The sequence below is a fragment of the Lissotriton helveticus genome, chromosome 1_1 (assembly GCF_964261635.1).
Source record: "Lissotriton helveticus chromosome 1_1, aLisHel1.1, whole genome shotgun sequence".
Classification (NCBI taxonomy): domain Eukaryota; kingdom Metazoa; phylum Chordata; class Amphibia; order Caudata; family Salamandridae; genus Lissotriton; species Lissotriton helveticus.
In genome coordinates this window covers 40,037,515-40,063,085 of record NC_136057.1, presented here as the reverse complement: position 1 = coordinate 40,063,085, position 25,571 = coordinate 40,037,515, and the positions used below count along the sequence as shown (strand labels likewise).

The 25,571-nt window shown below is 51.5% G+C and overlaps 1 protein-coding gene across 1 annotated transcript; it reads left to right on the top strand.

Moving 5' to 3' along the window:
• Window positions 1-4,082: 4,082 nt before the first annotated feature.
• Window positions 4,083-14,555, top strand: LOC144767180 (apelin receptor-like). The gene is made up of 2 exons (XM_078650746.1): window positions 4,083-5,379; window positions 14,144-14,555. The coding sequence occupies exon 1, from the start codon at window positions 4,156-4,158 to the stop codon at window positions 5,365-5,367; it is 1,212 nt and encodes a 403-aa protein (XP_078506872.1). The 5' UTR covers window positions 4,083-4,155; the 3' UTR covers window positions 5,368-5,379; window positions 14,144-14,555.
• Window positions 14,556-25,571: the final 11,016 nt, after the last annotated feature.

Below are 25,571 nucleotides of genomic sequence, written 5' to 3'. Positions count from 1 at the left end.
TCTGGCAGGCAGGGGGAGAGGGTTGGCAGGGTTCTGGCAGGCAGGGAAGAGGGTTGGCAGGGTTCTGGCAGGCAGGGGAGAGGATTGGCAGGGTTCTGGCAGGCAGGGAAGAGGGTTGGCAGGGTTCTGGCAGGCAGGGGGGAGGGTTGGCAGGGTTCTGGCAGGCAGGGGGGAGGGTTGGCAGGGTTCTGGCAGGCAGGGAAGAGGGTTGGCGGGGTTCTGGCAGGCAGGGGAGAGGATTGGCAGGGTTCTGGCAGGCAGGGGGAGAGGGTTGGCAGGGTTCTGGCAGGCAGGGGGAGAGGGTTGGCAGGGTTCTGGCAGGCAGGGAAGAGGGTTGGCAGGGTTCTGGCAGGCAGGGGAGAGGATTGGCAGGGTTCTGGCAGGCAGGGGGAGAGGGTTGGCAGGGTTCTGGCAGGCAGGGGGAGAGGGTTGGCAGGGTTCTGGCAGGCAGGGGGAGAGGGTTGGCAGGGTTCTGTCAGCCAGGGGGAGGGTTGGCAGGGTTCTGGCAGGCGGGGGAGGGTTGGCAAGGTATCTCGCAGGCAGGGGGGGTTGGCTGGGTTGGCAGGGAGGGGGAGAGGGTTTGCAGGGTTCTGGCAGGCGGGGGGAGGGTTGGCAGGGTTCTGGCAGGCAGGGGGAGGGTTGGCAGGGCTGGCAGGGAGGGGAAGATGGTTGGCAGGGTTGGCACGGTTCTGGCAGGCAGGGAGCAAAGGGGTGGCAGGGATCAGGCAGGCAGGGAGCAGGGGGGTGGCAGGGTTCTGGCAGGCAGGGGAGAGGGTTGGCAGGGTTCTTGCAGGCAGGGGAAAGGGTTGGCAGGGTTATGGCAGGCGGGGGAGGGTTGGCAGGGTTCTGGCAGGCAGGGGGAGAGGGTTGGCAGGGTTTGCAGGGTTCTGGCAGGCAGGGAGAGAGGGGTGGCAGGGTTCTTGCAGGCAGGGGACAGGGTTGGCAGGGTTCTGGCAGGCAGGGAACAGAGGGGTGGCAGGGTTCTTGCAGGCAGGGTAGAGGGTTGGCAGGGTTCTGGCAGGCAGGGGAGAGGGTTGGCAGGGTTCTGGCAGGCAGCAGGAGAGGGTTGGCAGGGTTCTGGCAGGCAGCAGGAGAGGGTTGGCAGGGTTCTGGCAGGCAGGGGGAGTGGGTGGCAGGGTTCTCGCAGGCGGGGGGGGTTGGCAGGGTTCTTGCAGGCAGGGGGGGTTGGCAGGGTTCTCGCAGGCAGGGAGAGAGGGGCGCAGGGTTCTGTCAGGCAGGGGGAGAGGGTGGCAGGGTTGTGGCAAGCAGGGGCAGAGGGTTGCCAGGGTTCTGGCAGGCAGGGGGAGAGGGTGGCAGGGTTCTGGCAGGCAGGGGAGAGGGTTGGCAGGGTTCTGTCAGGCAGGGGGAGGGTTGCCAGGGTTCTGGCAGGCAGGGGAGAGGGTTGGCAGGGTTCTGTCAGCCAGGGGGAGGGTTGGCAGGGTTCTTGCAGGCAGGGGGCAGAGGGGTGGCAGGGTTCTTGCAGGCAGGGGGAGGGTTGGCAGGGTTCTGGCATGCAGGGGGAGGGTTGGCAGGGTTCTGGCATGCAGGGGAGAGGGTTGGCAGGGTTCTTGCAGGCAGGGGCAGAGGGTTGGCAGGGTTCTGGCAGGCAGGGGGGGAGGGGGTTGGCAGGGTTCTGGCAGGCAGGGTGCGTCATTTAGAACCACGGGCAGTGAGGGGGCAGGAATTGAACAAGCACGGACAGAGGTAAAGTCGGACTGTGAGGGACAGTCTGAGAACTGTCAAGGCAGAGAGAAGCAGGGTAGGGAAGGAGAGAGTGCACACCAGCGGGACAGGCAGGGCAGAGAGAAGCACGGACACGGGACAGGCAGGGCAGTGAGAAGCACGGACATGGGGCAGGCAGGGCAGTGAGAAGCACGGACACGGGACAGGTAGGGCAGTGAGAAGCAGGGGAAGCACGGACAGAGTGCAGGCCGAGGGGACAGGCTGGGCAGAGAGAAGCACGGACACGGGACAGGCAGGGAGAGCACGGACAGAGTGCAGGCCAGCGGGACAGGCAGGGCAGTGAGAAGCAGGGGAGGGTAGGACAGCGTGCAGGCCGAGGGGACAGGCAGGGCAGAGAAAAGCACGGACACGGGACAGGCAGGGCAGAGAGAAGCAGGGGAAGCACGGACAGAGTGCAGGCCAGCGGGACAGGCAGGGCAGAGAGAAGCACGGACACGGGACAGGCAGGGCAGAGAGAAGCAGGGAGAGCACGGACAGAGTGCAGGCCAGCGGGACAGGCTGGGCAGAGAGAAGCACGGATACGGGACAGGCAGGGCAGAGAGAAGCAGGGAAGGGAAGGACAGAGTGCAGGCCGAGGGGACAGGCAGGGCAGAGAGAAGCAGGGAGAGCACGGACAGAGTGCAGGCCAGCGGGACAGGCTGGGCAGAGAGAAGCACGGATACGGGACAGGCAGGGCAGAGAGAAGCAGGGAAGGGAAGGACAGAGTGCAGGCCGAGGGGACAGGCAGGGCAGAGAGAAGCAGGGAGAGCACGGACAGAGTGCAGGCCAGCGGGACAGGCTGGGCAGAGAGAAGCACGGATACGGGACAGGCAGGGCAGAGAGAAGCAGGGAAGGGAAGGACAGAGTGCAGGCCGAGGGGACAGGCAGGGCAGACAGAGGCACGGACACGGGACAGGCAGGGGCAGCCTGTATGTCATGCCTACAGATGAAATCTGTGCGTGCCCAGAGCTCTGCAGGGGTTAACAGCTCCCTGAGGAGGTGTGAGGAAGACGAGGCGGCGGTGATGGGGAGGAAGAAGTTGAGCTGTGCGGCTCTGTGGGGGTGTGTCTTCAGACCCCACTAATCTTAGGGCACGGAGGGGCTGGGAGAGGCATCCTTAGCGCAGAGACCCCCAGAGAGGACAGCTCAGACTCCAGGACCCTGCAGGAGAGAGGGGAGCGGTGACCAAGCACTGCAGACTCAGAGTGACACCCCCAGCAGGGGCAGAGCCAGGCGAGCTACCCTCATCGGATACCACCGACCGGTACCCAGGGCCCAGGGGGCAGAGGAGGGGCGAGTGACCAGCCTGGGACCGAGGGGCGCCGGAGAGCCCAGCGAAGGCACGGAGGGCGCATCTTGAGACAGAGGAGGGACAGACGGATCTGAGCGAGACAGACGAGGGACGAGGAGAGCCTCTCGGAAGCGAGCCGGCCCCTCAAGGGAAACCCAGGACCCCTGAACCAGCGAATCAAACCAAGAAAGGCCGAGGCCAGGAGGGCTGGGGTCCGAGGAGGCCAGCAGGCTCGGAGACGAGCTCTCTGGAGAAGAAGAGGTCTGTCTGCATCTGGGAAGAGGACTCCCTGGGTCTGAGAGGGACACTCCCTGGATCTGAGAGGGACACCCCCTGGATCTGAGAGGGACACCCCCTGGATCTGAGAGGGACACCCCCTGGATCTGAGAGGGGCACTCCCTGGACCTGAGAGGGACACTCCCTTCATCTGAGAGGGACACCCCCTGCATCTGAGAGGGACACCCCCTGGATCTGAGAGGGACACTCCCTTCATCTGAGAGGGACACCCCCTGCATCTGAGAGGGACACTCCCTGGACCTGAGAGGGACACTCCCTGCATCTGAGAGGGACACTCCCTGGATCTGAGAGGGACACCCCCTGCATCTGAGAGGGACACTCCCTGGACCTGAGAGGGACACCCCCTGCATCTGGGAGGAGGACTCCCTGCATCTGAGAGGGACACCCCCTGGATCTGAGAGGGACACCCCCTGGATCTGAGAGGGACACTCCCTTCATCTGAGAGGGACACCCCCTGCATCTGAGAGGGACACTCCCTGGACCTGAGAGGGACACTCCCTGCATCTGAGAGGGACACTCCCTGGATCTGAGAGGGACACCCCCTGCATCTGAGAGGGACACTCCCTGGACCTGAGAGGGACACCCCCTGCATCTGAGAGGGACACCCCCTGCATCTGAGAGGGACACCCCCTGGATCTGAGAGGGACACTCCCTGGACCTGAGAGGTCCCTCCTAAAGACCCCACTCTTTGGGAAGAAGTTTCCAAGAGAGGACTTCTTGTTTTTTTTTAAGACCACCAGGAAAGATCTACTTTGATTTGCTTGAGGCCACCAGGAGAGGCTGCTTTGACTTTGGAGAAGGCGTCATTGATTCATTCAACGCCCTCTTTTTGTTGAAACGCCGCTATGACCCACGGGCAGGGTCTACACGCAATGAGTGAACCCCACAATTTCAGCATGGACAGTGGGTATGAGGGTGACTACAACTATCCAGACGGCATGAGCTACAACCCTCACGACAATGAGACTGACTGTGAATACACCGATTGGACGCCCACCCATGTACTCATGCCCACCATCTACACGCTCGTCTTCCTCCTGGGCATCTCGGGGAACGGCCTTGTGCTCTGGACCATCTACCGCAACCCCGAGAAGAGGCGCTCGGCCGACACCTTCATCGCCAGCCTGGCCCTGGCCGACCTAGCCTTCGTGGTCACGCTGCCCCTCTGGGCCGTCTACACTGCCCTGAACTACCACTGGCCCTTTGGCTCCTTGGCCTGCAAGCTGAGCAGCTACCTGACCTCCCTGAACATGTATGCCAGCGTCTTCTGCCTCACCTGCCTCAGCTTCGACCGCTACCTGGCCATTGTGCACTCGTTGACCAATGGGCGAATTCGCTCGCGGATCAGCGGCCTGGTGGCCACGGGCGTGCTTTGGGTCCTGGCGGCCATACTTGCCCTACCAGTGTTGGTGTTCCGCGGAACGGGCCCTGTGCAGGAGCAAGCCGAGAAGATCAGTTGCCTCATGGACTATGCCAGCGTGGCCGGCAAAGCCACCGAGTTGCACTGGATGGTCAGTCTAAGCATCTTATCCACCCTTCTTGGGTTTGTGGCCCCCTTCGCCGTCATGCTGACCTGCTACCTCTTCATCGGCCGAACCATCTCCAACCACTTCCAGAAGCAGCGCCACGAAGGCCTCCGGAAGCGACGTCTCCTCAGCATCATCTCGACTCTGGTGGCCTGCTTCGCGGCCTGCTGGCTACCCTTCCACCTGGTGAAGATTATCTACCTCCTGATGGACCTGGAGGTCCTTCCATGGTCCTGCGGCTTCCACGCCTTCCTCAGCAACATCCACCCCTACACCACCTGCGTGGCCTACGTCAACAGCTGCCTGAACCCCTTCCTGTACGCCTTCTTCGACAGCCGCTTCCGCGAGCAGTGCCTGGCCGTGCTCTCCTGCGGCAAGCTGAGGCCGCTGCTGAAGATCCGGCCAGGCTCCCGCCTGGAGGACAAGTCAGGCAGCCTGTCTTCCGGCAGCCATGCCGGCAAGCCGTCCGGAGAGACCAAGGTGCCCCCGGGGACCCCGACGGAGGAGACGCTGATCCCCTGCAGAGTCTGAGCCCAGAGGCAGGTAAGAAAGAGCCTTGTACCCTTGGTTGCTCCTTAACCGAGAGACCAGGGGTAGATGTATCAAGATTCCATTTTGCGATTTCTAAATAGCGATTTTTAAGGAATCGCTATAAAGAAATCGCAAAATGGAATGTATGTAAAAAAACGCTATTTTTTTGCGATTCCTTTCCCCCTTATTTGCGAATTCACAATTTGCGAATTCGCAATTAAGGAATAATTTCCCATGCATTCCTGTGGGCCATGAGGCCCATAGGAATGATTGTGAAATATTTCTTAATTTGCGAATTCGCAAATTGAGAATAATTTCAAGGGTGCAGGGGTGTCTCAAAGACACCCTGCTGCACCCCTGAAATTTACATGTGTGTGTATATGGCCACATATATGCCCTATGGGCATGTATGTGCATCACATGCAACCTTCACAAATGCCAAATAGGGCATTTTTCAATGAAATCGCAAATTACCACCAACTACAAGTTGGTGGTAATTTGCGATTTCTTAATACAAATTCGCAATTTCTAAAACCTACATGCATCGCATTTAAGGAATCGCAAAATTTGTGATTCCTTAAATGCTTAAGCAAAATAAGGAATAGCAAATTTTTGCGATTCCTTATTTTGCGATTTTGGGATACATTTCAAAAAAATGCAAAAAAAGCCTTTTGCGATTCGCAAAGGCCGAAATTCGCCGAATTTCGGCCTTTGCGAATCGCAAAAGGCTTGATACATCTACCCCCAGTTCCTAATGGTTTGTACTGGATCCAGTTGCAGCAGGTGGGTTTGTGGACATTGGACCATGTAAGTCAAGCAATGGAAGCCCTGCTGGTCAAAAATAGTCCATTCTGCAACCAGCAGACACCATTGACCAGGGCCAAGATGTATCTAGAATGAGTTTGAATTTCCCAGTGACATTTGGAACTGGTCACGCTGGATTCACGAGGGGGTGGGGCTTCCCTTCTTGAGGACATGTGGGGTTTCCAGGGTCGTCAGCTACAGTCTAGCAGCTAATTGGCTAACACCGGAAATGATGACTCGATTTAAATTATTTTTGGTACAAAGTATGGGGGAAAATGTGTTTTCATCACTTGCTAACGACCCTTTCTACTCTAATGCATGTGCGTTGTAAATCATGAATGTGCAATCACGTAAAAGGTAGTATGGCTTTAGTGACGTGTCCCAATTCCGCCCTATCTTCCGTGGCGAGGTTTTTCGCACCTCGCACACCAGAGCGTTCAATAGAAGCACTTGTGTTTGCGGCGCCCTGCTACAGTATTCTCTGTGAAGCGCTCTCTGCGGCTTCTTGGTGCTACATCCCGGATATGTACAGCTGTGCTGTGTGAAGCGCTCTCTGCTGCTTCTTGGTGCTAGATCCCGGATATGTACAGCTGTGCTGTGTGAAGCGCTTTCTGCGGCTTCTTGGTGCTAGATCCCGGATATGTACAGCTGTGCTCTGTGAAGCGCTCTCTGCGACTTCTTGGTGCTAGATCCCGGATATTTTAAGCGCATGGGGTCAGGGGTGTTTTAGATGTGCTCTGTGCAGCCTCCTCCTGCTATCACTCGCCGGCTTCAAGCTTGCCCTTCACCCTGTACAGCGCCACGACGCCTTTCGGCTAGGTTCGCGCTATATTAATACAGTATGCATACATACATCCGAGGACCAGACACCCAGCCAGGCGCTCCTGAGCTTGGCTTACAGCAGCGCCTAGAGCAGGGACAGCCACTCGGGCAGCACTGGGCTCATGGTGGCCCTGGGCAGGGAGCGTAGGTAGGGGGCCCAGAAGAGGGGGTCCGGGCGGGGCGGAGCGCGCAGGCCAGTAAAGAGGGGGGGGTCAGGGTGTTTGGAAGTGGAACAGAGCCGGAGGCCGCCAAATCCCTGCCAGGGGCCACCACGCAAATATGTATCCATCCTCAGAGGATTAATATATTAAGGATATATATTGGGGTGGCGGCCCCTGGGGTTTGGTGGCCCTGTGCAGGTGCACAGCTTGCACATGCCTAAGGCCGGCCCTGGCAGCAGGCCTGCTGATGGGAGGAAGACAGGCAGACACAGGCGCTCGGGCAGCAGGCCTGCTGATGGGAGGAAGACAGGCAGACACAGGCGCTCGGGCAGCAGGCCTGCTGCTGAAGGGAGGGGACAGGCAGACACAGGCGCTCGGGCAGCAGGCCTGCTGCTGATGGGAGGAAGACAGGCAGACACAGGCGCTCGGGCAGCAGGCCTGCTGCTGATGGGAGGGGACAGGCAGACACAGGCGCTCGGGCAGCAGGCCTGCTGCTGATGGGAGGAAGACAGGCAGACACAGGCGCTCGGGCAGCAGGCCTGCTGCTGATGGGAGGAAGACAGGCAGACACAGGCGCTCGGGCAGCAGGCCTGCTGCTGATGGGAGGGGACAGGCAGACACAGGCGCTCGGGCAGCAGGCCTGCTGCTGATGGGAGGAAGACAGGCAGACACAGGCGCTCGGGCAGCAGGCCTGCTGCTGATGGGAGGAAGACAGGCAGACACAGGCGCTCGGGCAGCAGGCCTGCTGCTGATGGGAGGGGACAGGCAGACACAGGCGCTCGGGCAGCAGGCCTGCTGCTGATGGGAGGAAGACAGGCAGACACAGGCGCTCGGGCAGCAGGCCTGCTGCTGATGGGAGGAAGACAGGCAGACACAGGCGCTCGGGCAGCAGGCCTGCTGCTGATGGGAGGGGACAGGCAGACACAGGCGCTCGGGCAGCAGGCCTGCTGCTGATGGGAGGAAGACAGGCAGACACAGGCGCTCGGGCAGCAGGCCTGCTGCTGATGGGAGGAAGACAGGCAGACACAGGCGCTCGGGCAGCAGGCCTGCTGCTGATGGGAGGGGACAGGCAGACACAGGCGCTCGGGCAGCAGGCCTGCTGCTGATGGGAGGAAGACAGGCAGACACAGGCGCTCGGGCAGCAGGCCTGCTGCTGATGGGAGGAAGACAGGCAGACACAGGCGCTCGGGCAGCAGGCCTGCTGCTGATGGGAGGAAGACAGGCAGACACAGGCGCCCGGGCAGCAGGCCTGCTGCTGATGGGAGGGGACATGCAGACACAGGCGCTCGGGCAGCAGGCCTGCTGCTGATGGGAGGCAGGCAGACAGACACAGGCACTCGGCAGCAGGCCTGTTGTTGATGGTGGCAGACACAGGCATGATAGGAGGCAGGCATTCACACATCTCTCAGGCCGCTTAGGCGAAAGCTCAAAGAACTGCCTAGTTTTTCTGCCATGTGAAAAGCCTCCAAGGAAACCCAATGCGACGGGCCCTTTAAAAGTTCCCCCAGGAAATGAAGCCAGAGACATGTAAATAATGAATATATGTATCGATACATTAGATCTATCCAGGATGTGTTACAGGCAGACCTATAGTGGCTTCACACTGTTCACGGTGTTCCTTCCTTGGTGTTTTAAAAGCGCCTAGAATCCCTCCGCCTGTTTAGAACGTTTCTATGAAAAAAATATGGTTTTGAGAAGGCTGCGGGGCTCTTCGAAAGTAACATAAGCAGCACACGCGCGCGCCTGTACAGAAAGACAACGAGGCATGTTTGAAGAAATGAAAGACCATGCGTGCGGATTCCCTACCCCTTTTTACGTTTCACTCCACTTACCGGCGCATCACTCTGCGTGACTTTCACTCCTTTTGCGTGACTTTCACTCGTTTTGCGTGACTCTAGTTGATCAGCTGTGTAGGGAGCCCCGGCTTTACTTGGGGTTCTCAGAGGCTTGGGCTTGTCGAGACAGATTTACCACCCTGGCACACAGCGCAGCGCAGCACCCAAAGATGCATTGCGTTGCGTGACAAGGAGTGAGGACAGCGCCATATCTACAGAGACGGCGCACAATCAGACTTCCGTGCGCCACGCACGTTTGCACCATAGTGCAAGCGTATCCGTGTGAGTCTAGCATGGGTTTGTACTGGAATGATGCCCTTCCGGTACACAATACTGTACCTAGGCAAGCTGTACAACCTTCCCCTTTGTATGTGTCTGTACACTGCAGCACACGTGCAAAGTCAGAAAAGAACGGAGAATTTTGGAAAAGAAAGGTCAATTTCTCGGTTTTAAGCCTGCTTCAGAGCGGTGTTCATTTCTGGCACAAAACCCTGTCCAGTATTGTTCGTAGATAGGGTTTCGCATCAAAAAGAGCACGGCTGCTACCAGGGGAACGCCCATTTAGAACCCATGAAATGCCCCCCTGTGGCAGAGTAACGCAAACCAGCACTTTGCGCTACTTCGAGTTACTGTTTTGCGCTGGAAAGAAAATCAAAACAAAAAACTCGGGGGCAAATTCTACAAGCCTCTTGCGCCACTTTTGCGTCATTTTTAACATGGGAAAGTGACGTACTGGCGACGCCAGGGGCTTGTAAATACGCCCCTCTTTGCGCAGGTTTGTGCCACTTTGTTGATGCAAACCTAGGGCAAAAGCTTTGTAAATGTGACCCTTGGGGTCCTCATACCTTAATTTGCTCAACGCTTCGGGGGTTGGCACTACATGGCGCGTTAATATTCGGCGCTGGCGTCATCTTTCTGCACACAAACCATTAGCCCATCGAAGGTTGACTGACACTGCTGCACCCGCCCCTCTGCCTCGCATAGCGCCTTGTTGCATCGCGCCTACGAATCAAACCTCCTCTTTCCAGTTACTAAACTCGTGCGCAGGGCGCCTGCTTCTGGTGAATGTTTAGGGGCAGATTTACAATCCCCTTGCGCCACTTTTGCGTCACTTTTAACATGGGAAAAGTGGCGCAAAGGGCTGAGCCTGTAGTCGTGGGAATCTCAAGTCCCTCCGCAGACCTAGTGAGGTCTGTGAACGTTTGAGGGGCCCTTCAGAGGGGACACAGCGCCCCCCTCCCTGCCACCCCTGTCCAGATCTCCCTTAGAGAAACGACTCCATGAAATCCTTAAATGTTAATTAATACATCCATCATCAGTTGGTGTCTTTCAAGAAGTTTTTTAGCCTGTGGCAAACTGGCCAGGAACAGTGATGGGACTTCACCACCTACTGGACAAAATCAGGACTGAGCCTGAGTTCTAGTTTCCTTCATGAAACATTTGGTTCTGCCCAGTGGGAGTGACATGCAGCTGTCTGCTTCCACTTCATGGTAAGACTCCCAGACAAAGAGAGGCGCCCTCCCGAGGAGGTGAAGCTTTTATCCCTCGGAGCCGACATTTTACGAGCTCAGCGTTGCTAGATACAGCCCACCCCGCAAAAGAAGCTAGAATAAGAAAGGGTTCCAATATCAGAGCTTCCTGTACTCAAAAGAAGTTTCTATTATAGCTTTATAGCCCGCCGGAACGGGCTTTACCGGCCATTAAAGGCCCGCTGCAGCGTTAAAGGCCCGAGACGAAGGCGAGGGACTTTAGCAAGGCAGCGGAACTTTTAATATAAGAATAGGTTCTTATACCAGAGGGAGTTCTGATAACAGACCTCTCTTAAGAATATGTCTTCATTATCAGAGGTTCAACACCCCATCATTGGTAACAGGCGTTATATGAATACAAACCTTTTCCCCCCTTCTATCCCTCTGCTATCCTTCTCACTCCAAATAACTGACTAATATCCACCACTCAAATTACTTTCGTATTTCACCATACTAATTCACCACTAATCCTTTATAGGTTTCCGGAGTGGCGTGCTACTCGCCACAAAAAGCGCTTCAGCGCCCCATCAGGGGTTAGAAGTGCTTTATAAATACAAACCTTTGTCCTCCTCTATCCTTCTATCATTCCAAATCCAAATAACTGACTAACCTATCCACCACTTAAAAAATGTACTTGCATGTTACACTATACTAATTCAACACTAATTCTCTATGGGTCCCGGAGTAGCGTGCTACTCGCTGAAAAAGCGCTTTGACGCCTCGTCGGGGGTAGTAAACGCTATACAAATGCAATTACAATACAATACAATACCAGAGGGTCTCCCTACATCAGAGGAGGGTCTTATGTTGGAGCAAGCCCCTGTAACAGAGGAGGGTCTTACACCAGATCTTTGTTATCGGTGAAGACTCGTCCAGCAGGGGGGGTCTTAGATCCATCTCCCATGTGAGGCTCCAGCTCTCACAGCCCCTTGGCATTGCAGAGGCGCCCCCTATGTCATATCAGGGTGCTATTATTGTAACAGGGGTGCTTCTCATAGCAGCCCTTGTTAGCACCCCAGGCTTCTATATCAGAGAGGGGGTTCATACACCAGAGGGGAGTCTCACGCCACAGCAGACACGTATAGAAGTGGGGTTCTTATATCAGAAGAGGCACATATAGCAGTGGGGGTTCTCATATTATACTCCAGTTTCTATCAGAGGACATTCATAGAACAGCAGGAATATATATATCAGAGGAGGCACAAACAACACAGTGAGGGGTCTCGTGCCATAAGAGGCTCACAGATCAGTTTGTACCAGAAAAGGTTCCTATAACAGAGGAGTTTCTTATATCAGAGGCGACGTCCTACACAAGAGGGGGTTCATATAATAATGGGGGTTATTATCTTAGAGGAGGGTCAGATAAAGGGGTTCATAGGTCAGAGGAGGTTCATATAAGAGGGGGTTCTTATGTCAGAGAAGGTGCATATGATAATATTGAGGGTTCTTATGTCAGATGAAGGTCTTATAATAGGAGGTGTGTCATAACAGGCCCTTGCTATCAGAAAACGGGCTTACATCACATTTCTTCACATCTAAATGTTCCCGTAAATGAAGATCAAAGGCTGTGCACATAAGAGACGTAAATAGAAGCTCTAACTTCTGAAATAAAAAAGGGATTTTCTGTTCTGGCTTCATAAGCTCCAGAGCTGCATTGCACTCATTCTTTTGGGCTGTTAAACCATAGGCCTCGTCATAAAATAACGTAACACAGCGGAATGCAACATCCAGATGAAGGTCAGCTTAATGACGTGAGGGTTGAAACATTGCGATCCTTTTCTTCTAGTGCAGTTTAGGTATGTAATGCCTTATATGTGTTTTGTCCTGTTATTAGGGATTGCTAAATCCATTCACAGTTTGGGGCAAAGAAGGATTGCACGTCTTAAACTATTCACATGTTTCTTTTGTATGTATTTTGTAATACACGCCTCCATCAATTAAATTGCAGCGCCATTCGTGAAGGGCGCCATCCCTTTTCAACTGTGCAAGGAGCGGTGGAAGTCTGCGGTCACACCCCACCACCATACGCGGGCAGGGGGGAATATTTAATAACCCAGCACTGATATCACACAGATGATTCCTGCTGTAAGACCCCCTCACATTTATAGCACCCCCACACCTTTGCTCTGAATACCAGGCGCCCGCTTTTTGGCTCACAATAACTTTGCTTCCACTGACCTGCTCCAAGGCCCCGAGCTGTAGGTCCCAGAAACTGGGCGGCCTTGCTGCTTTCTGCCAACGTTTGCCCCCTCACCCCCCCACCCCCAGCTTTACCCCCTCCCTAGCGCCCCTGCCTTCAGCCCCCCGCCCCCCTCTGCGCCGCCATGTTGGTAAATGACAGCAGTGTGTGCCAGTCAGGGACATTTTAAGGATTTCGGGGTCCATGGGCCAAACGTATTTGGGGGACCCCCATATTTGCTAATTGTCCCATTTTCACGGCAAGTTGGAAACTGTCCCAGGTAATATTGTTGAAGAAACTGTTCCTCTTTATTGCACACAGGGGCGCAAACGTCTGCAACAGCCCTGTGCTGAAAAGTGCCCTGAGAATGTATTTTCAAATGTTGGCAACTATGGGCCCCTGTTCAGAACAGCGGTATTTATTTATTTTATTTTAAAAGTTTTATATAGCGCTAGCTCGACCCGTAAGTATCAGTGCGCTTTACATACACACAGTAAACAGCAGAAGGACATTACATTACATAGTAGGCCGGCAGTAAGGAAGCCAACCACAGAGAGAGGGTCTGAAGCCCAACCCTCTCGGGGGGCCTGGATCAGGGGGGGGTGGGTCTGTGGCGATTAAATATTGTACCACAGCAGCAGCTCACTAATATTACTGCAAATAATCTCTGTGACACCCGCCCATTTCACATATGTGAGATTTCGGGCCCGATTCACAGAATGAACTTAAGACTCAATCCTAAACTTACTACTATTTTGGTATTCACAGAATGCACTTACGACTTTTGGTATGCACAGAAGTTAGGATTCTGTCTTAAGACAAATTTAAGACAGACTTAAGACAAAATCCTAACTTCTGTGAATACCAAAAGTAGTAAGTGCATTCTGTGAATACCAAAATAGTAGTAAGTTTAGGATTGAGTCTTAAGTTCATTCTTTGAATCGGGCCCACTGTTTTGATCTAAAAGAAGCTTTTTTTATGGATGTTGCATGAAACATAAACGCAATTTTTCTGCAAAATGTCTGTAAAAGACTGACACATCAAACACAAAAATAAATGAAAGAAAAATGTGATTTAAAACAATCTATGTAAGAAGAATTAAAGGTCATCAGGGCAAGACTCGCTGCAGAACAGAGCTGGCTCCATCTGGGGCCCTCTCAAAGGCTGGGGCCCTGGGCCAGAGCCCACGTTGCCATGTTGATACTAGTGTGTGCCAGGGTACCTCTCTCCCCATCACTCTGCGCCTTTGCTCTTCCCACGTGTGTGTGAGCCCCCCAGCGCCGCCATGTTGACCCCAGTGTGTGCCAGGGTACCTCTCTCCCCCCTCCCCAGCACTCTTCCCCCGTGTGTGTGGCCCCCCTCCGCCGCCATGTTGACCCCCGTGTTTGCTGTCTTCTTGCCCCTCGTGTCTGTGTCTATAGATCTGACCTCTGTTTCTCTTTGCAGATCGCTGGCCCCCCACTGTCCGTCCAGCTGGATCAGCACAGACCACCACCAACCCTTTATGGATGCGGCAACAGGCGCTATAAACCCGGAGTCCTGCTGGACGCTATACGAGCCTGGCTCCGGGCCCCTGCCGGGCAGAACAATGGGCAGCCGCCGAGCTGGACGCTGGCATGGAGGGCACCAGAGCCCAGACATGAACCCTCCTGATCCCAGTACCCAGCCGTGCTGGGCGCCAAAGGACTGCAGCGCCCAGAAGCCCGCACAATGAGCAGCAGAACCTCCCGTGCTGGACCTTGGAACGAGGGTGGTCCTGGCGCCCCACCCCCTTGACCATCAGTCCCCCCAAAGACTCACCATGAACCCCTGCTCGAAACCAGGACCTCTGTCTTGCTGGGCACGGGGGCACCGGCCGCACCCCTCAAAACACAGAAAGTGAGGCGGTGGCAGGGGGCAGAGGCCGCCCACCCTGGGCCCGGGGCCTGGATTTTGCACTAAGAGGGGTGGGGGGGGGGGGGATAGGGGTCAGTGGGTGAAGGGCACAGACTGACTGACTCTTGAGCGCTGGATGCCAGGAACCCACTTCAAGATGGAACTGTTAAGGACATCTACCCCTTAGTCGACTGCTGTCTCTGAAGGGCTGGGGGAGAGTCAGTCACTCCCGGCGCGGCTTTGATTCGTACACTACCGTGTAATGTATGTCCTCGTCCACACTGTCAGAGTCTTATAGAATGTACATATATGTGGCACTTCTGAGTTCTGCTGGCAGAGAGGCCAATGATTGAATGGGCACGGAGTCTGCATTGCCATGACCCAGTCAGCGGACGCCCTGGCGCTTTCAACCCTGCAGGTTTCACCGGTCCCTCAAGCGCGTAGATGCCCGTCAATCAGTAGGAGGCACTATACAGGAACCTGAGTCATGGGTGGGGGGGGGGGGTTAATTAAAAAGGCAGTGCTTTCGGGTACCCCCTAAAGTCGCACACAGCAGGAGGGAAACGCGATCCCTTATACACCTCAGACTCGAGAATTTACACGGAGGTGCAAGAAACCTCTCCTGCCAAATGTTTGCACAAGGCCCCCGCCCCCTGCCTAGCCCCCACCCCCTTCCATCCGTCTGTCTTGCTTTCATTCCTCCCGTGTTCTCTTCTCCTTCCACGTTTCTTTCTTTTTCGCTTTATTAATTCCCCCCCCTCCTCCCCAGTTCCCTTCCCACCCCCTTCTTTCTTGCTCACTCTTGAGTGTAACCCCCCCCCCCCCCCCCGGACCCCCGGAGTGGCTTCTCACACCTCCCCGTCAATGAACCCAAACGGGGCAGGAATTTATGGCCGAGCTGCGTAAACATGACGGGGGCCCGGGCTGAGCCGGCCGCGCCCGGGGGGCCGCGGGGCAAACGGGGGCCGCAGAGAGGGCTGAGGGCAGGTCTGAAATACCCCCCACCCAGCATGAGGGGCAGTCTCTTCTCTGGGGTAGGAGTATCGCATGGGGGGGGGGGGTGCGTCTCGGTGGTGCCTGCAGACGTCTCATGCGTTCCGGCAGAACCCCTGACTCTCCAACGGGGAAGGGTGTCTCTGCTGCACTCTGGGGAGGTCTCAACGTGCCCGATTCACAGAATGAATTTAAGACTCAATCCTAAACTTACTACTATTTTGGTATTCACAGAATGAATTTACTACTTTTGGTATTCACAGAAGTTAGGATTTTGTCTTAAGTTTGTCTTAAGACAGACTTAAGACAAACTTAAGACAGACTTAAGACAAAATCCTAATTTCTGTGAATACCAAAAGTAGTAAATTCATTCTGTGAATACAAAAATAGTAGTAAGTTTAGGATTGAGTCTTAAATTCATTCTGTAAATCGGGCCCATAGAGTCCACCAGTTCTTTTGACACTCCCATGGAGAGTGTCTCATGAGCTCAAGCAGTCCCTCTGACACTCACTCACTCATGTTAGTTTGTCTCAGCTGCACCTGAGAGGGTCTCCCGGGCGTCAGTACTACCTCTGACACTCTCCCATGGCGAGGGGTGTATCCACTGCACCTGGAGAGGGTGTCATCGGTACCACCAGTATCTCCCTGCTGTCTCCCTCAGGGCCTCAGTCACTGCCTTCTCTTGCTCTGCTGTACATTAATACCTGCCTGCACCCCTTAATGGCCATATCCGTGTGGTACCCTGACTGTCCAGTAGGTGACACTGCAGCACCAGTATATTTCTGCCTGCTCCCTGAGTGACTGCCTTTTCCTGCCCTGCTGTACTGATGCCTGCCTCCTGCCCAGAGCACACACCCCTCAATAGCCCAATCAGTGTGGTACCCTGACTGTCCAGTAGGTGTCACTGCAGCACTAGTATCTTTCTGCCTGCTCCCTGAGGGACTGCCTTCTCCTGCTGTACTGATGCCTGTCAGCTCTGTTCATCCACCCCCAGTATTCCAATCATTGCTGTACCCTAAATGTCCAGCAGAGGTCACTGTAGCACCAGTGCATATCTGCTTCTAGACAGGCTTCTTGTAAAATGTTTAGGATCCCCACAAAATGTGTACATATACTCAAATTTTGAGAATTTTTTGAAATTTCTCAAAATACGCAGGTGTGAAATTTTGCACGTTTTTCAATGGGGCACTCGTTAGAGCTGAGAATGTCTCATGGGAGACATACGAGCGCAAACTGTCTTGCGTGAGACACTTTCTCCTCTAAGCACTCCACCTGCTAGTATTTTGAGTGACTTTAATTTAAAGAATGCACTAACTTTCAACTTTGATGAAAAATACTACAAATGTAACTTTGCAAATGCAAAAGTTTGCAGTTTGCGTGAATTTTTGTGTGTGATTTCACCCACCATTATCACAATCTCTGTCCCTCGGTCACTGCCCTGAGCTGTCTGTAGCTGTCTGTTTCTCCCCCCCCCCTGTACTTCTGGGCCTGTCACTGCCTTATGCTGGACACTCACACTCCACTCACCTCTCTCCAGATTCATTCCTCACACACCTTCCAAGAGCACTGCTGCAGGATTCCTCCCCCAGGCTCCAGCCCAGATCCTTGTAAATACTGCCTTACTCTGATGGTTTTGTTCATTTTCTGTTTTTCTTTCGTTTACCATTTTCTTAATGGAAAGAGTTGCACTGAAATGTATGTTTTTAGAAAAATATCAAATAAAACTAAAAAAAAATACAAAAATTGTGTGTTTGCATATTTTTTTGTTTTAATTGAAAAGGAGATTTTATTGATATAATATAAAACATCTCAATATAATACAGAAATACAAGATAACATCTAGTTATATAAGGCTGTTAACTTAATAAGGGGGGAGGAGAAAAAAGGGGAAAAAAATAAAAGCCATTCGTTTATATTTAGTTTAACATAACCACTTATATACTTACTAATTCCTAACAAATAGCATAAAGAAAGAATTTCAATACAAGAGTTAAATAATATTAGTTATGAAATATAGTAATAAACATAATCATGGTGGTTTAGGTACTTCTTCAACTCGGAGGTTATGAGCTTGTGTTGTATTTGCAGATGAGTCTTGGAAGTGAGTGATGGGTGACCGCAGGGAATCTCTTTTCATCGCAAGGGAAATGGGATAAACATAGGCTCTATCTAATCTGTGATTATAACAAACACCATTCCACCAGGCGCTGTAAGAAATAGTGGAAGCATCTTTCTATGCCCTGGTTATCCGTTGGAACGCAACCGCAAGAAGTAAATCTATAATATGAAACTTTTTTGAGTGAGAGTCCTAGTCATCGTATACACTACCTAGAAAGATGTTATCGAAAGTAAAAGGGATTTGTGCATGAAAAATGTTATTGATTTGTCTCCAAATTTGTTTCCAAAAGTTGTGGATATGAGCTCACACAAATAACATGTGCTTTAAGTCTGCTGGAGTCGTATTACAAGACCAGCAAGAGGGGGAAAGAGTAGGATTTATTTTATGTAATAAAGCAGGGGTAAGTAAAAGTCTGTTGTAAACAAAAAATAAGGGGGCATATTAGCAGGAACCTTGTTAAAATGTTCACCGTTTTAGGGGCAAGAAGCTGCCGTTAAAACGGTGATAATGGGCTTGCTAATATGCGTTATAGAATTCCATTAGAAGCCCAGGTTACATGTCCTGCACATCTAACCAGGACTTCTAATGGAATTCTGTAACGCATATTAGCAAGCCCATTATCGCCGTTTCAACGGCAGTTTCCTGCCGCTAAACCAGCTATAATTTTAACGAGGTTCTTGCTAATATGCCCCAAAGTTTGAGTAGTGTTGGCAGTTCTAGAAGATTTCCTAATTTCAATCCAGACCCTATTCCAAGTAAGAATGGAAAGGGAACGCTGGAGATCAGTTTCCCTGGAAAGTTCCACCGCTGTTTTATTTCGAGTGACTGGAAAAGAAGTTAAGTGTTTGTACTCTTGAGATGCAGACGGAGAAAGAGATACAACTGAAAGAACATTGGGAGGTGAAGACGACGGAGTAGAAATATGAGCCGAACGATTACAAGTTGATTGGGTCAATGAGTTAAAGACTGATATTTAGATGCATACGAAGTAGGTAACGAAAAACATGATAAACGTTATACATGTATTACCTTGAAAAAGTTGATGAACCCAATGGAACCCTTTAACATGCCAATTTTTCCCCAACATTCTATTATTAATTTAAAGATATTTATGTACTTTATTGAAGATTGCCAAAATTGATCTGAGTGGTTGCATAATTACTGTAAGACAATAGGACTGGTTGGTCCAGTTGCTCATGGACTGGGGCTCACTGGCAGCGAGGCCAACCTTACACAAGTACTGCTGTCGGCCATTGTCCCACAGGAGCCGGATACTACTGCAAACCTACTGAGTGGACAGTCTGCAGAGGGCCCCAGAAGTTGGGAAGAGGCCTTAGGCACCAAGATGTTTGATGGAGGACAGTGCACGGGCGTAACGGAATCCCCCAGGGGTCTGTGGGGGTAAGAGGGTATTCCTTTCACCTAAATGGGGCCCTCCTTGGGCTTCCAGCTGCAAAGAAATAAAACAGATGCGGCAAGGCAGTTATGCAATGTTATGTTATGTTAAATAAAATGTATTGAGCGCACGTACGCCCGTAGGCTTCATGGCGCTATTGGAAGATTTGCAGAGACATAACACAACAACAGAAAGAGGCAGAAATTAACTATGGGTAGGCTTGCCTAAAAAGCCAAGTTTTATGGCCATGGGTAATGGGTGCCCCCTCACTTTACCTTGCAGGGGACCCCCTGAAGTTTTGTTATGCCACTGGGCCAGTGTTAACCCCTTCCAAGCAGGGCTAATTCCCCGCGGTGTTGGGGAGATGGGGGGCGGCACTGCGGTGCTCGTGACGAGCTCAGTTCGTCATGCTGCACAGCGGAGTTGTGCCCATGACGAGCTGAGCTTGTCATGACTCCGCCCACTCCGATGGAACGCCCAGCACAGCAGGGGAATTATCCCCGCGTGGGCCATCCGCGGCGGTTATGACGAGCTTAGCTCGTCATGAGCGCAAAAGGGGTTAAATGATCTGTCAATGTCCTGTTGAGGACCAGTGACAAGCGAAACGAAAGCAAAAGCATGGCGGCCACCAGTGATCCCCTAAGGAAGTCCTGCACAAGGTAACAAAGAAAGTCAAAGCTCATAAAGGAAAGGCACTGAAAGGAATTCATTATTCAGAGAACCATCACCCAGTGTGTGCAACATACACAGATACCAACCATAACCCAGGTGAGATTGTGGGTGAAGAACTCAGGAGCTCCACAGAGGAACACGAAAGCTCAGAAAAGTCTTCACCAACAAGCCATGCCAAGATACTATTTTTAACGTATGAAAACATTCATATGAGTAAGGAGCGGATAACTTGGTGGATGGCATAAAAGGTAACTTAAGACAACACTCACAGTGGAACAGAAGCACCAGCGAGGCTGCCAGCTTTGACATGAATCCTGGAGATCGCAAGGGCGTGTAAGGTGGTAACCGCGCGGGTGTTGGCGTTAATACCCTGCCATGATCGACAAGGAGTTAGAGTGGAATAGTGCATAAAGGGAAAGAAGGGAATCTGATAACTATTGGCAGAAAGTGAACAAACCTATCATACAAGAAAACAGGGACCTATGGGAGCAGGGATTGTAAGGTGGTGCACGAGGAAACGAACGCAAAGAGTGAGAACACAGTATCAACTGAAAGTAGTAGAAGATCAATAATAAAGGTGTCTTGAATCATTGCTGCTGTGGCAATAAATCAATTATTATAACGAGTGCTAGATTTGTAAACAGAGAATACCCTGCTGATCAAGAGACCAGGGTGCACGGAAGGCAGTTCTAGTTCTGCAAACAACGCACACTGCTAACGTGTGCTAGATCTGTAAACAAAGAATACGCTGCTGAACCGGAGACCAGGGTAAATTGAAGGGCAGTTCTAGCTCTGCAAACAACGCACACTGCTAACGTGTGCTAGATCTGTAAACAAAGAATACGCTGCTGAACCGGAGACCAGGGTAAACTGAAGGGCATTTCTAGCTCTGCAAACAATGCACACTGCTAACGTGTGCTAGATCTGTAAACAAAGAATACGCTGCTGAACCGGAGACCAGGGTAAACTGAAGGGCAGTTCTAGCTCTGCAAACAACGCACACTGCTAACGTGTGCTAGATCTGTAAACAAAGAATACGCTGCTGAACCGGAGACCAGGGTAAACTGAAGGGCAGTTCTAGCTCTGCAAACAACGCACACTGCTAACGTGTGCTAGATCTGTAAACAAAGAATACGCTGCTGAACCGGAGACCAGGGTAAATTGAAGGGCAGTTCTAGCACTGCAAACAACGCACACTGCTAACGTGTGCTAGATCTGTAAACAAAGAATACGCTGCTGAACCGGAGACCAGGGTAAACTGAAGGGCAGTTCTAGCTCTGCAAACAACGCACACTGCTAACGTGTGCTAGATCTGTAAACAAAGAATACGCTGCTGAACCGGAGACCAAGGTAAACTGAAGGGCAGTTCTAGCTCTGCAAACAATGGCAGATGGCTAACGAGTGCTAGATCCGTAAACAAAGAGTGCCTCAATTATGAAAAGTGACGCATCGCTGCGAGAAAACAGCGATGCGTCACTTTTCATTGCACCCTCCTTGCGAGACCAATGATGCGTCATATTTACAGTATGACGTATCATGTCACAAGGAATTACAGATACGTCAGTATTTCTGACGTATCTGTAGGTGCTAAAGTGACGCATTGCTGGAGTGTGTCATAAAAGTGACGCAACTCCAGCAATGTGTAAAGCCCCATGTGAAAGAGCTTGCGTCAGTCTTACGCCTGCTGTGAGGCAGGCGTAAGATATTGACGCATTTTTGTCCTAGAAGTGGCGCAGTGAAATCTTATAGATTTCACTGCGTCACTTCTATGACCCTTTCTTGCGTCAGAACGCCCTTCTTGCATACATTATACCTGACGCAGGTATAATGTGGCGCTGGGGTTTACAAAGTGACGCATCTACCTAGATGAGTCACTTTGTAAATATGGCGCAACAAGGTGCATTTTTAACGCCACTGGTGCGTCACAAAAAGTGACGGCGGCGTAAAAGTGACGCAAGGGCTCATAAATAAGCCCCAGAATACTCTACTGAGTAAGAGACCAGGATGCACTGAAAGGCAGTTCTAGCTCTATTAACAACGGCAGACTGCTAACGAGTGCTAGATCTGTAAACAAAGAACACACTGCTGAACCGGAGACCAGGGTAAACTGAAAGGCAGTTCTACCTCTAGCTCTTATTAAATCAGAAATTCTTTGGGGCATAATATCAAGAGCGGCGTTAAAATTATCGCCACTTTAGCGGCAGTTTCCTGCCGATAAAGCGGCGATAAGGGGCTTGATAATATGCCCTAGAGCATTCCCATGGAAACCCAGGTGAGATGTCTAACCAGGGTTTCTATTGGAATTCTATAGAGCATACTATCAAGCCCCTTATTGCCACTCTAGTGGCAGTTTCCTGCCGATAAAACGGCAATAATTTTATCGCTCCGTTTTGATAATATGGCCCTTTGTCTTTTATAATGTATTCTTTTATGGCTTGGAATATAGCCGAATAAAGATTTCTGAACTGAACTGTAAACAAAGAACACACTGCTGAACAGGAGACCATGGTGCACTGAAAGACAGTACCAGCTCTGTGAAAAAGGGAACCCTGCTAAACAGTTTCAGCTCTTTAGACTTGAGTGCACTGCAAGACAGTGCTAGCTTTTGCGATCAGGGATGTATTGCAATACAGTGCAGGTTCAAGAAAGACAGTACTAGCTCTGTTAACAATGAGAGCCTGCTAGATGGTGCCAGCCCAGAAACAAGGCTATACAACAAAATAGTGCTAGATCAGGAAACAAGTGTGTACTGCAAGACAGAGCCAGTTCAGGAAAAAAAGGAGAACTGCAAGACAGAGCTAGTTATGGGAAGAGAGATACATTTCAAACCAGTGCTAGCTCAGGAAACAATGGCACACTGCTAAAGAGTGCTGTCTCTGGAAACAAGGGTACTCTGCCAGACAATGCTAGCTTTTGGGATCAAGGATGCATTGCAATACAGTTCAGGTTCAAGGAACAAGGTTGCATGGTTGCAAGGGAAGACAGTGCTAGCTCTGTTAACAATGAGAGACTGCTATATAACACTAGTTCAGAAACAAGGGTGTGCAGTAAGACAGTACCATCTTTGGGCGCAAACAAACCCCACTAAACTGTGCTAGCCCAGGAAAGAAATGTACACAGCAAGAGCCTGCCATCTCTGGAAACAAGGATGCCCCACATCACAATACATTTCTTGCTAAAAAACAAGGACACACTTCTAATCAAAACTTGCTCATCAAGCCATGTTTCAAGACAGCGTGAGCTCAGGAAACAAGGATACAGTGCTAAACAGTGCTATCTCCGGAAACAAGGGTACTCTGCAATACAGAGCTAGCTCAGGAAACAAGTGTGCACTACAAGACACAGGGAGAGGGGGAGGGGTTGGCCTAACGGCGAGGGCGCTCGACCTCGGACCTGGGGATCTGGGTTCGAGTCTCGGTAACAACGCCAAAAAACTCCTGTGATTCTGGGCAAATCACTTAATCTCCCCGTGCCTAAAACGAATGTGTGTCCTCATGTACCGTAACTGGTGCTATGTAAAGCGCTCTGATACCTGATTCCGTTCGGGTCTAGTTCGCGCTATATAAAACTCTGCAAAAAAAATAAAAAAGACAGAGCTAGCTCAAGAAACAACTGTGCACTACAAGACAGCGCTAGCTCAGGAAACGTGGCAGTGCAAGACAGTGCTAGCTCAGAAAACAAATATACACTGCTAAACAGTGCTATCCCTGGTAACAAGGGTGCTCTGCAAGACAGAGTTAGCTCAAGAAACAAGTGTGCACTACAAGACAGAGCTAGCTCAAGAAACAAGTGTACACTGCAAGACAGCGCTAGCTCAGAAAACAAAGATACACTGCTAAACAGTGCTATCAATGGAAACAAGGGTACTCTGCAAGACAGTGCTAGCTCAAGAAACAAGCGTACACTACAAGACAGTGCTAGCTCAAGAAACAAGTGTACAAGTGTACAAGTGTAGCGCTGACAGAGTTAGCTCAAGAAACAAGTGTGCACTACAAGACAGAGCTAGCTCAAGAAACAAGTGTACACTGCAAGACAGCGCTAGCTCAGAAAACAAAGATACACTGCTAAACAGTGCTATCAATGGAAACAAGGGTACTCTGCAAGACAGTGCTAGCTCAAGAAACAAGCGTACACTACAAGACAGTGCTAGCTCAAGAAACAAGTGTACTTTCGTGACAGCGCTAGCTCAAGAAACAAGCGTACACCACAAGACAGTGCTAGCTCAAGAAACAAGCGTACACTACAAGACAGCGGTAGCTTAAGAAAACAAGTGCTAGCTCAAGAAACAAGTGTACACTACAAGACAGCGCTAGCTCGAGAAACAAGCATACACTACAAGACAGCGTTAACTCAAGAAACAAGTGTACACTACGGATCAACCTCACTCAGACTGTATAATCACAGGGGACTTCAACACCAACCTATTTCAAGGCAATATAGAAGATTGCGAAGGGCTAACTCCATTTTCACTTGCAGAGGTTAAAGAACAGTCTAAACCACCAAACCAAGGCTATTGCGGTCTGGGAGAACTCTGCGTGCTGCAACTCCACAGCGCAGGATTTCTGGTAATAAATGGTAGATCCAAAAACGATACTCCTCCAAACTGGTCTTGGACGAACGGCTGCAAGCATTCGTATTTAGATTATACCATCTGCAACTCGGCTCTGCTTAAACACCTGGGCAACTTTAGTATCCACCCGCGAACAGAAAGCGATCACCGACCTCAGTCCGTAACTTTTAAAATAAATCCAGAGTTCCACAAAACTGCCCCAAACTCATTCACAGGAATGCACTGTGACAATTTGAAGCGCCTAAGATGGAGTGACGACATAATATCCCTCGTCAAGGAGGCAAGCCAGGCTTTTATCTCAGACTGTCCCGACCCGGGGTTTTCTTCAGCCGCGGCATGGTCGATGCTTTGCGCACAACTGATATCCCTTTTTCCAATCAAACACCACCATCAGACGGACTCGGCCAGTCGCCAGCATTCAATCTCACGAGAAACAAGGGCGCTAAAGACAGCTAGGAATTGCGCACTGCGGTCTTTAATGAAATCTCCGGGATACGCCGAGCACCGTAAGGCATATAAATCTGCACAAAAAATGTTCAGGCAGGCGGTAAAGAAAGAAAAGCAACTTCAAGAAAATGAATTTTGGTGCAAATTACTTTGGGAAAGCAAAAACCGCAACGCAAGAAAATTCTGGGCCCTAATTAATCGTCAAAACTCCAGCAACTGCAGCTTTGGGTCAGCTAACATTCAAGAAGCCAGTTGGTTTACTTTTCTGGCAGAGCACTTTAAGTCCCCAGAAGGAACAGCGCTTACAGACACATGTGCTCTCAGGCTGAAGCATACAGGTTCTAGCAACAGCTGGAGCAGGTCCACCGTTTGCTGGGACTCATGCACCGATGTCCTCCAGATCTCCCAAGAAAGAGTCACTACAGCATTGTTGAAAGCAAGATCGGACGGAGCCCCGGGCCCCAATGGCCTTCTACAGAATTTATTTAAATCAAATGTACCATTCTGGTCGGGTCATCTAACTAACCTTTTTAACTACTCTCTCAGAACCTCAATTATACCAGACTCCTGGCGTGGGGCAATAATCCACCCAATTTATAAATCAGGCTCCCACTCGTCCCCAAATAACTACAGACTAATAGCTCTCTTGGACATTGAGGCCAAGCATTACGCCGGCATTCTCCTGAGTGAGTTGAGAGCATGGGTGGACGTGAATAATCTGATCCCAATGACTCAACAGGCTTCACTGCTAAATACGGGACCATGACCAACGTATTAACATTGGCCATAATCGTCGACAAAG